This window comes from Lacerta agilis, chromosome 7 (assembly GCF_009819535.1).
Source record: "Lacerta agilis isolate rLacAgi1 chromosome 7, rLacAgi1.pri, whole genome shotgun sequence".
Lineage (NCBI taxonomy): Eukaryota > Metazoa > Chordata > Lepidosauria > Squamata > Lacertidae > Lacerta > Lacerta agilis.
Window position 1 is genome coordinate 39483980 of NC_046318.1, and position 13896 is coordinate 39497875.

At 42.0% G+C, this 13896-nt stretch overlaps 1 protein-coding gene across 19 annotated transcripts in view; it reads right to left on the reverse strand.

Moving 5' to 3' along the window:
• PTPRM (protein tyrosine phosphatase receptor type M) overlaps window positions 1-13896 on the reverse strand; it is a 395593-nt gene that overhangs the window by 22249 nt on the left and 359448 nt on the right. For all 19 annotated transcript variants that reach the window (XM_033154926.1, XM_033154917.1, XM_033154915.1 and 16 more), the window contains one exon: window positions 8664-8761. In XM_033154926.1, coding sequence (XP_033010817.1) covers window positions 8664-8761 — 98 coding nt within the window. The remainder of the gene's footprint in view (window positions 1-8663; window positions 8762-13896) is intronic.

A 13896-nucleotide genomic window follows, 5' to 3' on the forward strand; every position in this document is an offset into this window, starting at 1 on the left:
AGATAGTTAATCTTAGTTCTCCAAACTGTCTGGTATGCTGGTATATTGTGAAAAGCAGCTGATTCATGCAAAATAGTGTACTGCACACTACACAGCTGAGAACCCTGAGCTCAGTATTACCGGAACATGTATCGGGACTGTATTTTCACCCAAGGCAGGTGACTCTACTAGGATCTCAGCAGGGATCCTAATTGGGCACACACTGCCCTCCTCCAACACTTGATGTCACACTTGCAAAGGAACAACCAGAAGCATTAAAGGCTGTTCCCGGTTGTTTCTCTGCAAGTGGAGTTTGCATTTGTGTCCTTAAACTTGGCACCAGATGAAAGCTCCGCTGGGAGCTCCTGGGTCAAGTTAATCCCTCCTAGAAGTGAGACTTGTATTTGATGCCAAACCCCCAATTCTTCCTCCTCTTTCTTTGCAGATGTGGCTTGAATCCAAGCATCACTTGCCAAGGAATAAAGGAAAGAATTAGGAGAGCACTCCAATTGCATTGTTGATAGCTTAATATTAAAGTTTTTACTCTATATTGTTTTGGTTGATTATATGTATGTATTAATGTTGCTCGCTGCTTTTGGGGGCCTATGGTCCAAAAAGCGGTATACAAACAAACCACACCATATGAAGTTACATCACCTGATGTTGTGGTGACATCACATGATTGACAAATGGGTGGTCCAAGTGGCCCGTGTGCGAGCTCAGGATGCAGCTTGTCAGCTGGACCCTGTTCTTCAGCCCTGCACTAGGGCATAGTAAGTAGACGATGTATAAACTAGTTAAAGAGGAAAATTTCACAGTATTGATGCACAGGACAAGTCATGCTACCCAGAAAATTTCCAAGTCATGTTGACACTGACACTATTCCGCTGCCAGAGCTTGTGGACATGCACATATGACACAGCGGTTCAGTGTCACTCTGCATTACTTCCAGTGTTAAGCACAACTGACGGTTTCCTCTTCTGCTGTGACATTAAGCTTCCAAAGTGTAGGACTGTAATTATGGTGGGAGACTAGGATACCAAAGACAATAGTAATTAGCAAGCACAGTCACAAAGACCTGTTTGGGTGCCTTTTCTCAGGAACACTGATTCTTCTGCTAACAAATAAGAGGTGTCAATGGGTGTCTCAAAGCAGAGACCAGTTTCAGGATTCTCTCTCTCTCTCTCTCTCTCTCTCTCTCATTTCCTCTTCATGCTTGCTCTGATCCTGTTAATTACCAATCTGTTTTAGCTGATGCATTTTGCATTTATAAAAAAAATACTGCAGGTTGGATGAAAAGAGCTTGGCCCTAACACTTTCAGGACTTTTCTTTAGTTAAAACTTAATTAGACTACCAAAATGTATAATCTACATACTGTGGCAGCAGTGTACAAGACAGCCTGACATCACCTTGTCGAAGGACACTAGCTTGTGAATTCTGCTCCTTTCTTAATATCTAAACCTCCTCACATATTTGTGTATTTTCGTCAAGACCAGTTATTTGCACTTTTCTAACTGGAAACCCTTAATTGGTTTAGAAAGGCTTAAGATATGAATCGCTATTGATTTTACACATTCTAGGATCTAGAGCATCACTCTCTAGTAGAAAACAGCATGCAAGATAAATGGAAAACCAATCAGACCTTCTCTTGGTGTTACAAAGGGCAATGTTCTGCACATGTTTTATGCTGCCCTGCTCAGTGAGGCAAGCACTGTTGATTTGGGGACATCTTTATTAAACGATTATAGAAGAGTCTGCCTAGCTTCCTAGAGAATAACAGCCAATTGTTCCCCCTAAGGATTTTGCTCCTGCTATGCATGATGGAATAAAGCCAACTTGTAATTTCTGGTTGTACATTTAGAAAGCAGAAATGTGGTTTGATTGGTAAGACACATTATCTTATTTACTGATGTGCCAGATTAAAGATTTTCAACTGCTGAATTTTATGAAGCATCTTTTTTTTAAAAAAATGTTATCTTTCAGATCTGCCTTCATCTCTACTGGAAAATTACAATCGTTTACATTTGTTTTAAAGTAAGATAAACGAAATTAACTATAACATGGATGGTTATTTCTCCCCATTTTTTGTGCAGAAATAAATGACTGCTTAAGTGTTTTATTGTTCAACGATGGCAGTGGCTTCAGTTAGCATATAAAGAAGTGATGTATGCATGCATGGGGGACAACTGTGAACACAACCTAAACTTTGTTTATTACAACAGCAGTTCCAGCTGCTGAGAAGGAAAGCCATCACTCACCTTAAACAGCACACTCTCATGCATGTTTACTTAGACCTAAGTCTCATTATGATTAATGGGGCTCACATCCAGGTAAGTGTGCACAGAACTGCTGCTTAAAAGTGGCTTGCCACTTTGGCAGTCGGACTGCTGCAGCAAACACAACAACCCAGAGATGCAAAAATCCTCCGCTATACACTTGATCCACAACATGCATATCCATCTTTTTCTCTGGAGTCTTGGCAATTTATATTCACTGCGTATGTTGCTGCAACCCAGAACAAGGATAAAATTGCTAGCTTTTATCATTAAATGCACTGACCCTGATCCAGAGATAGTGGTGCTCAATAATTATTGAACTTGACTGATAATGTGCAGCTAATAACTATGTCCGGTGGGCCAAGATAGTACAAATCAATAAATGCATGACCATCACGTTCCAGGACAGTTAAATAATATTTCTAGCATCATTCCTACACAAGCATGTGGAAACAGTATGGACTGCACCTATGGTCATCCACATAGATGTAAGTTAGGGTCAGTGAAAATATTTTTAAAGCCATTGTCAAACTGTCGTCTGTTTAGTTTAGGGTGGAATGAGGCAAAGCAAAGACAGTGGGGCAGCATGAGCAATGATCAAGCTTGGTCCAGAAGCCATGGTTATGAAAAAGGGGGAGATGGTGTACTGGTGCAATGGAGTTTCCATGATGTGGAGCTGATGTGGCACCAGTTCCCTCCATTGACTTGGCACTGAATCTTTGCCTTACGTCCCTCAGCTTGCTAGACCTTTTGATGCCTGCTGATAGATCTTTTCTGAAAGACTTAGATAAAGCCACTTTTGATCCAACATGATTCTCTAGTCACTGGAGAGGTTCCACAACATTTTTCTGTATATGTGGGGTGGTGCACTGCTGGTGTGGAAGGTCTGTGGAAACCAGCCCTTGCATCATATCATTTTTCAAAGAATATATTTTATGGCAACTCCATAATGGCTTGCTTTAAATTCTAATGAGACATTATTTGCATTTTTGGGGGGAATTCAGTCACATTCTAATGAGGTCTTCATAAAGCTGGCTAACTATGTTCAGAAATCATTAGTGTAGATTACCAGAGCAAAACACTCCTGGGGGACCTCTGCAGATTTTGTTACAGAACCTATGGCAGATGGATCAGTATAATAGCACAAGAATGCAAGGGGTTGAGGGTGGGGGGAGAGAGGAGAGCATTGTTTGTTTGTTTGTGTTTGGTCTCTCCACAGAAACAGTGTAAATGTGAGCTACTCGGTTACATGCTACCAGATAAAGAGCTAAATGTCCCTCAGGTAGATTCATTAAAGGAGGAAAACAATCAAAACACATTTTGCTGCCATTTAAATACCAGGTGCACTGTGGTCTACAAGTGCCAGGAAAACCGACGAGGGTCCCTTGCTGGAATTCAGGAGAGCTTAAAGGATGCAGGGTTTTGACAAGCCTGCCTCAGATAATGACAGGTATTGGCAGATGTATGCAGGCCCTGCTAGAGGCGAATGGAAGGGCTGAATCATCTGCAGCAGGTGCCTGTGTGAGAGAAAGCCTCCCAGTGGCTCCTCTGTCTGCAATTAAAACCATCCTGATGCATAGAGCTCCAGGGCAAAAGCTATATCCGAGCACAAATTTAATGACTATCCAGTCCGGGTAAACAAACACACATACGCCCCCTCCATGATTAATTCATGAAGGACAAACACAAGTTATGTGGCAAACATGTTAAATAGGTATTCTCCTCTCCTGGAAAGAAAAAAAAAGTTGAGCTATTTCCCCCCACCCCACCCCCCTTGCTTTTGGATGTAAAAAAATGGGCAGGTGGTCTCCCAAGAAATCTGTAAGTCAAATAACAAAAGCAGTGGTGAGCAGTTGCAACAGCATGGGTAAATAATGAAAAACACTTGAAAGCCACAAAAAGTCACAATGCTGGCTCTACAGGAATCTAACCTATTGTCAAAACATGATACTGGAGTGAAAACAAGGCTGCCGCCCCCTCGCCGCCACCAGAAAAACCCTCAAGGACAGTGAACCAGCTAAAGTTATTACTAATGGAAGCATAACACAGCCCTAAGTGACTCAGCGGTGATGGACAGGAAACAGAGTTTGAACCCCCTTGGAGGCCATGGTCCTAGTGAAGATTAATTGCCAGACTTCTGTGTTCTAACTATTAATAAAATGAGTACTTTTTGAAGGACACTCTTTAAAGGAGGCTTCCTTTCTTGCCGCTTTCCTACCTAAGTTCAGGTTTTAAAGCTCCATGCCTGAGTATTGTTGTTGTTTGTCCTGGCGCTTTCCCCAGGAAAACACACATTTTGCCACTGAATCAAGGCAATGGCAATCAGGTTTTCTGGATGAGCCCTTACTTGGTGTTAAGATCCACTCTGTACAGTGAAACTTACTGTTGTATAAACATGCATAGGATGAAGCTTCAAGAATACTGTATTTTCACACAATGTGCTGGAAAACACATTATTCCCCAACATTTGTTGAATGATACTGCTATCCTAAGCTGGATCTTACTGGAAGCTTATATAAAAGGCGCATGTGTGAACTGAGGTGCCACGGGCATTGTGTGTTCCCCGGGAATCAGGAATGTTGTCTAGGGAAGAAAGAGGCTCCATGCTATCCCTGCCCACATGACGGATGCCTCTTCTAAGAGCTATGGATGAGTAAGGTCTATAGGTTTGGGAACAGGCTGGCCATTATTCACACTCGCTAAGCAAGATGGTTATGTTTAATGCAAAATATGACAGATTGCATTGGTTTACGATATATGGCATTGGATCTGCAAACAGGACAATTTATCCTGGTTGCAGGATCTATCTACTAGTTTCTTTTGTTCATTGCAGAGGAAAGTTTAGACCGACTCAGAAAATTCAAATGTTTTGCAGTTATTAAGGAGTACTCTGGTGCAGCTCTAGATTTTGGAGGACGCTGAGCAAGCTTCCCTCCGTGGGCAACCCTAGCACCTGCTGCGCCCTGATGGCAGTGTTCCTGCAGCCTCCAGCCTCCTCATTACAGGCTTACCCATTGGCAGTGCTGTAATGGTCTAGTTGCTGAGCGGCTGCTGCTGTATAAGCTCACAGGTGAGTGAGCCCTTCAGTGCAAGGTGGAGTGGGGTGCTAGTGGCTGCAGCAGAGCTACTGATGTGCAGCCCAAGTGTCGGCTCTGGTGGGCCCTGCCGATGGTGGGCCTGGGTTGAGCAGATCCTATGGCAAACCATCTGGCAAGCACAGATCTCTCTTAGAAGCTCTGCAATGATTCTGGAGATTGCAAGGGAATACAGATACCCCATGAGTCATTGATATTAAGAGATTTGGGGAAGTTGTGGTTAAGATGATTTATCAACTTATGCTACTTGTAAGAACATTCCTTAGTCAAAGATAGGAAAAACTGGAACCCTCTGGAAATTAAATGTAGAACAGAGCTAATGCTAATTTATATCATGAGATACAGGGAAGGAAGAGTTAAGAATGTAAGGTGTCAGGCGATGATAAATCCATTTTGTTCAGGACTAGGAAAAATACAATAGTTCTCATTTAAAGAAATAGACTGCTGTCATGTGGTTAACTTGAATGGTAGGGAGCAATGAGGATATATAAATAATAAAATGAGTTATGCAATGATATGGTAAACCATGAATTAGGTGCTTAGAGAAGAAACCAGAAAACTACTTTACAATAGGTGTCCTCTCTCTAGAGAGGTGGTGTGGTGGAAATAAGGATAATTTTTACCCATCACCTATGTCTTGTTAGGGCAACTTAAATTTTAATAATACTTTTTAAAAATTCAGATGTTGCAGCAATGATACACCAAGAACAACAGAAAAGATAACCCACCCCAACCCCAAGGAACTGTATACCAGCACCATGAAGCTTGCCGTCCTCTTGTCCAGATTCCAGTTTTACAGACAATCATGGACTTAGAAGGAATATTGCAGGCCATCAAGTCAAACCCTCTGCTCACAACAATATACTGGAAAGTTTCATATCAATAAATTAGTTGTAACTTTTTGCTACAGCTTGAATGCAAGTGGCAGAGCTGATTTATTGATCCACCAAGTCTCAAACTCCTTTGGGTCCCAAATGGCCTCAATCTGACCTTTTAAACCAGTCCAACTGGTTGGATCTTTGTGCTCTCATAACAGCACCTAATTATACTCACAAATCGTGCTGCTTTCTCATCCAAAAGTGGTCCTGTTCCCTGATTTGTGATCAGGCTCAGGCACTTAGATGTCTAGGCAGTAGGATTTAAACTCACAATAAACCATGAACAAAAATCCCCTTTCTAAACACAGAATGAAAATTGAATTTACAATAAAGGAAGCTGGAAATGACACATTTACTCATATTACTGAAAAATTAATTGATCATTTATAGTCCACATGTCTATTTTTCAGGGGGGAAATTATAAACTACTGTTTTGGCAGGAAATTAAAAACATGCATCATAACTGCTTTAGCTACACCGAAGTATATCTACAATTTCCCATTTTTTCAGCAGCTAATAAATGCACTGTTCCTGGAGGTGTTGACAACATAGTTGATGAAGTTTGATATATTCACTGGAAAACTGAACAGTGTACTCCCTAGGCTGTTTTAAACACCCTGACCTGCATCAATGCTAATGATACAATAAAATAAATAAGAAACCCAACAACTCTTGTTGACCATTAAAAATAGAAAGCTAACTTCTGTTACTGTCTTTTGAAAATAAAAGTGTACATGACCTAAGATACTTGGGAACTTAGAAATTTGGATTGCTTCTCATTATTTCTATGGAAACGAAAAGCACAGCTTCACTGAGGAAAGGCCAGGCAATCTGGTCACTGCAGAAAGTAGTTATACCCTGCAAAAATTAATTACTAGGCAGAAAGCCCAAAAATGGCCTTCTATCCTCATTCAGTGAAATACACTGTAGTACTTTTGGAATCATAGGAGAAGAAATAAATTCTTTTATATCTGAAGTGTATTAGGGAGGTTTCCCTTGTATTTTGTCTGCGTGTTTTAGAGGTTGAAGGAAACCTGGGTGCAATTTTCTGCAGCCATCCAAATTTCTGAGGAAATCTGTGGCTGGCTAATATAAGTAAGAAAATTTCTTAGAGAAATAGATTATTGAGGTTTTGTTTTGTTTATTATGTTTCTATCACATCCTTCCTGGGGAGCTTAGAAGAAGAAGAGAAGAAGAATTTGGATTTGATATCCCGCTTTTCACTACCCGAAGGAGTCTCAAAGCGGCTAACATTCTCCTTTCCCTTCCTCCCCCACAACAAACACTCTGTGAGGTGAGTGGGGCTGAGAGACTTCAAATAAGTGTTACTAGCCCAAGGTCACCCAGCAGCTGCATGTGGAGGAGCGGAGACACGAACCCGGTTCCCCAGATTACGAGTCTACCACTCTTAACCACTACACCACACTGGCTCTCTGGCTTTGTGTGTGTGTGTGTGTGTGTGTGTGTGTGTGCATGCGCACGTGCGCGCACACACACACACACTTTTATTTTCACGATAAGTATGCGAAGTTCACCAAATGGCCACTACCGTATTTTGTCCTAAAACACAGTACTGTATATAATTTTTGAAAATAATATGCAGTAATTTAAATAAGGCCACCTACTGGGCTTCATGGCTGAGGTCACAGCTCTTGATGTATTCCCCCCAAAAAATTCTACGTAAAGCCAATGATGTGGAAGTGATTTGGCCATGGTTATGGAATGAAGAGAGGAGAAAGAGTAGTTCATTTCTTCTTCTTCTTCTTCTTCTTCTCCTGATTCCTTAATGCAAACTGCCCCCCGCCCCAGCTGCTATTAACTTGTGTCTGGATGTTTTCCAATCTGTGGCCATTACCAGTTTTGGAGGGTGATTTGCATCAAGGAATCAGTGCCTATCATTGTGGTCCTACCATTACCATTTTTTATTCTTACCTGTCTCTCACTATAAGGTGCCAGAGCTGATTACAGCAATTTAAAAATACAATATAAAAATCAGTTCAAAACAAACACAATCAAAGGAATAGGGTGGATTCTAAATATCTCTCTCTCTCTGGTGTCAAAGACCATGGGTAAAGAGGTGCATATTCAGCATACGATGGAAAGTGTCAGAAGCATGGGGCGTGAATTATCTCCCCTGATTCAAAACCTGCTCCAGCTCTTTTTATGGAAAAAAAAGGTATCTGGAGATCCAGCCACAGATCTCCCATCACATGTACTTTGGCCCTGGGTGAGGATTTGAATAGGGGAATCTGAACCTAGCAACCTGAGCCACTTCACCGTGCTTGCTCTAAAACACAAAAGTCCATTGTGTTTGAGACTGGAGTGGCCAACTCACAACTTAAGTAGAAAAGTTAGCAGCAAGGTTGTTAAGTTCAAAACAGAGAAATCCCCCCCCCCAATGTATAAATATAGACAATTTCCCAAACTTTCTTACCCTTCCCACTTCCACGAGATTTGTCACCATGACTATGCTTGCTGTATTTTCATGCCAGACCATTCTCCAGAAGTCATATATTGTCTCTTGCATTGGACCTGAAAGGACAAATCAATCCACAGGTTATTCTCAGCACATAACAGGATTGGAGGATTACACACTGATAATGTTATGGACAATATTAAAAACGTGACAGCTCTCAAGTGCGTTAAGAGGTGAGGCAGAGATCTTCTGTAGGCTCATTAATTTAGCTTGTTAAAGGCTCAATAGAGGTTTCAGTTTCTTTCAAACTAATTTGCAATTAAGTGTCTGCCCCTCCCCTTAAAATGAAAGAAAGTTGGTGTTTTTTTTAACAGGAGGTTGCAGTCCTATACACAAACATACCTGAGGGAAAGTGTCACTGTAATCAATGTGTTTATTTCTAAGTAGGAATGTTTAAGAATGCACTGTTAACAACTAACTACTAGGGCTGAGAGTTTGAAAAAAAATAGTTTAAGCAGAGCAGCATCAGCAGTAGTGGGGCGGTTCTGCTGCTTGCCAGGAGGGGCTGCGGCCAACCCACACCTGCCTCACCCCACCCCTGCCCTGGCGAGCACTGCTTAGAGACTACTGTGTCAGGAAGTATAGTATATATAAATTGTTGAAATAAATAAATAGTAGTGCACCACCAGGAGAGCTCTGCTGCTGCTTTTTGTGCTTTTGACATGAGTAATGTTTCAGTGGACGATATTGGCCTTTCTCAGTTTAAACATTTCTCTTAGTTTGCACTATTGCTCTAATTAGTCTAATTCTCAAATCGCTCCTTCTGAAATGAGGCAGGTTTTTGGAGACCGTTTTTTTTTTTTTTTTTGACAGCAGGAGAGAAGATTGTTTAAATGCCAGGCCTGACAACTATCTTCATTTTAGACCATAACGAAAGAAATGAGCCGGGGGGGGGGGGGAGACCGGGACCACCCCCACGGTAACCATAGCTGTCAAGTTTTCCCTATTCTTGTGAGGAATCCTATTTGGAATAAGGGAATTTCCCTTTAAAAAAGGGAAAAGTTGACAGCTATGCCCCCACCCCTAATGTATCTGCCTAGGCTCTAGAACAGCCTATGTCTGTTGTTTCTGGAGTGCTCTATGGGAATCCAGGATAAAAGCTGGATCCACAATGGATCCCAAGCATTGCCTGGGCCTTTGGGGAGGGTGTGGTCCTACCCAGGTATTCCTTCTTCTAACACTTTTGCTCCTGTGATTTCTTTTTTTTTTACCCTGCTATGTCACTTTGTCTGAGAGTCTATTGGAGACAGAGATAATGAGCAGATATAAAACACCATCAATTACTAAAATCTTGCATCTACAAACAACCAATTACTGATCCTCTTCACAACAATTTTTAGTTACTTATTTAGAATTTTACTAGTCTATTCATTTGAGAACTTGCTTGAAACATTGCAATGCCTTTAAAATTTTTATATCAGAGTTGCCGACAGCTGATAAAAAAAGGACAACAGTAATCACCCTTGAAATAAGAATGTTTTTCTAAAACAATAGCTGCAAACGACATACCACACCACTAATTGCACCTGAAAGCTCATGTGCCCATTTATATCAGGAGAAACACATTAAAGGATACTATTAAACTGAAGAAACCCACACCCACATATCCAACAGTCATCTGTTAAAATGTATTTTTCATTGACATTTGAAAACATTTAGCTTTAATGTTTTCATTTTGCATCTCCAGCCCTGTTTTGTGTGAGTGTACGACACAAAAATGACAAAGGCAATTAAAATTAGGCAATCATTCTTGCACGATCAATATCATTGGCCTGCAGGGCTCAGAGCAGGTGCATTGTATAGAGTTATTATTTATAAGGGGAAGCTGTCCAATCTCAAATATCTGCTTTAACTGTGGCTGCAAAAGTAGTTGCTTACAGCCCTCTGCAGTCAAAACAGAATCTTATGTTTGGCACTTGAGCAGAACCATCTATCTCTATTTACTACTACTACTACTACTACTACTACTACAACCAGTCCCTCATCAGAAGGGCCCAGGTTGTGTTACAGAAATATGAAATACAGCACTAGAAATTTAATACAAATTACCATCACAACTAGATTGGACCTAAAACATATATCTCAATTGTCAGGGCAAAGAGGTGTAGGTTCAGGATAAAATGAAAGCTGTACTATGAAGGTGCCAAATGTACCTCTGTGGGGAGGGAATTTCTCAACTTTTTGGCTGGCACAGGGAATATCCTCTCCCAGCTTACCAACCCCTGAACCTATGAGGAAGGTGGAACTACCAAGAGAGCTCCCTCCACTGATTGTAACACCCAAGAGGGTCTGCAGTGAAGGGAGTGGTCTTTCAGATATTTGGGGCCCAAGTTGCTTAGGATTTTCAACACTAGCATGAGCAGCTTGAACTGGGTCTAGACATGACGTTGCAAGCGGACCAGATGTTTTGAAACAGGGGTTATACAAGTTCTGAAGTGAACTCCAGCCAGTAAACTGGCTGCTGCATTTTGGACCAGCTGACGTTTCCAAATCATATTCAAGGGCAGCCCCATGTAGAGCACATTGCAACAATCCAATCTGGAGCGTTGGGTACTGTGACCAAGTCGTTTCTGTTCAAAAGAGGCTGTAATTGGTGAACCAGCCAGAGCTGGAAAAAGGCACTACTAGCCTCCAGTGATAAGGTTGAATTCAGGAGAAGGCCCAGGCTGTGGACCTGCTTCTTCCACAGGAATGCAACACCATCTATGACAGGCTGTCTCCCCATCTCCCAGACTCAAGAACTTGGGCCACCAAACATTGCTGTCTTTTTAGAATTCAGCTTCAATTTATTGGTCCATATCAGTCCATCATCACCTCTCGGTACTGGTCTAACACCTTAACCCAGTGGTTTTCAACCAGTGCTCCATGGCACCCTGGGTTGCCTTGAATGAGAGTCAGGGGTAGCGTGGGCAAGACTGGCCTCTGTCCCTCTTTCCTTCCCTCCCTCTCCTTATGCCCTCTCATGTCTCTGCCTTCCAAAGATTTGCACAGTTGTTTGTTGCAGTAGCAACTGCCCAAAGGACTCACAAGGAGAGTGGAGGCTGAGGGAATACTACACAAGGGAGTGTGTTCGAAAAAGGGTGAGAGGCTGCCAGCTCAGCAGGCAAGGGGTGGCATAACTGGGCTCCTGAGCCACACGGGGTGCCTCAGAAAGAATGTAGTTGGTCAAGGGAGCCGTGGACTCAAAAAGCTTGAAAACCTCTGCCTTAACCAATTGTCCTGATTCAGATGGAACAGAGAGGTAGAGCTGGGCATCATCCACATATTTATGACACCTCAGATCCTGAAAACAGTTCCTGGCAGCTTCTTTAGAACATAAGAACCTACTGAATGAGGACAATGGCTCATCTAGTCCAGCATCCTGTTCTCACAGTGGCCAACCAGATGTATATTCCAGGTATGATAGTGGTCTGGAGGCTTGAGGAGTTGTGAGTTATGGGGGAGGCTCACAAGAGGCTTGGAAAGGGTCCAGAACGACTTGAAACCACTTTGAATATCTGATTACTGGGGTGGGGGAGTTGTTTGACACATTCTGAGCCACCCCAATGAGAACTGGGAGAAGAGGGATCTACCCACCATCACTACCCAGCCTGAATATGCTTCTTAAAAACAGGAGACTTTGTCCTGCAGTGTGTGAGCATGACTTCATGTGGATGCACTCAGGGGCTCTAAGCCCAAAGAGCAGGAAGGGACTCAGGGAAGGTTAAGGGGGATGGCAGGTATTTATGAATCTCCACTCCAGCATAATGGGCAATGTCTGCATGGCTGAGGGCTATCCAGAGAGGATAAAGGCCTTCATGGAACCCAATGCTACCTCCCCATCCCAAACAGTTGTGCCCATATTACCACATTATATCTAATGAAGTAGTAAACACTAGAGCAGGCACCCCCAACCTGTGGCCCTCCAGATGTTTTGGCCTGCAACTCCCATGATCCCTAGCCAACAGGACCAGTGGTCAGGGATGATGGGAATTGTAGTTCAAAACATCTGGAGGGCTGAAGGTTGGGGATCCCTGCACTAGAGTAATAGAAATGGGGTAAAATAATTCTGTAGTGATGTAGACAATGGCAAAATGAAATGCACCACCACCTAAACAGTTCATTTGCAGATATGTTTCCTGTGCATTTTATAGTATTCTGTAATCTTGGGTTGCTATATATAAGTTATGCATACTATGTCCCTTTTAAAATCAGTAGGAACTAAACCTGTTAGACTGGGTGCTGGATAGTAGTATTAATCTTTAGTGAATAGTACCTTCTGTATAGATTTATTTGTTTGGGGTATGCAAATCATAGATCATGCCAGGAAATAGATCCTATCATTAGTATGGTGGTAGAAGAATGTAAAAGATGAAAAATAATTTTATAAGACTAGGAATCCCAATTGTTTTGGAAGTAACTGGATCAAACCTTTTCCCCAAGATAATCCATCATCTCCCCCCCCCCCCAATCACTTATTTAGCCTTGCAGATGTTAGGTTTGTACCACAATCCTCTAGGAATGAGTGATGAGAAAAATGCTCTCCTTTGGAATGTCAGCTGTGTTCCTGCTTCCGTTCTACCTGCTGTAGCAAGACAATGGTAATTAAAATAACCCCGGGGAGTGGGAATTTAATAGAGAATTTGTTATCTATCCATTTTACCTGCTTTCTTGTATGCCAGAGAGCCACCAAAATTATTCTGGACTCAGGACATTCATGGGAGGGAAAGAGGCTAGCTGCATGTCTTTGAAAGTAATTCTCTTCTATCCTATTTTTCTTTTCTACTTGACACTTTTCAAATTATTTTCTGACATCTGAATAAATTATTACTCTGTCATGTCTCCACACAGAATTGAAAAGCATTAAAGGGCAGGTAGGGGCACAGGATTTATTGTCATCAGGAGCTGAACAATTCGATTTCAGAGATTTGGGGTAGGAAGCGACACTGTAATCACTATAGGAGCCAAGTTTACAGAGGTTGACACAGAGCACAGTCCACTAAGAGCTGCTGCTGTGCAGCCCTGATTAATTTCAAGGCACATGTGCCAAGAGTCTGTGCAAGTAACTACCACAAAAATAAACAGAACCTGCTTTGCAGCAGGGCTTTGTGTGGTTCAGCTTATTCTAAGTTCAGCATTTTCTTGCTATGAATCCAATGACATAATCTACTAGCAATGTAATATAATGGCTGCTATAAATATCGGTATTCTC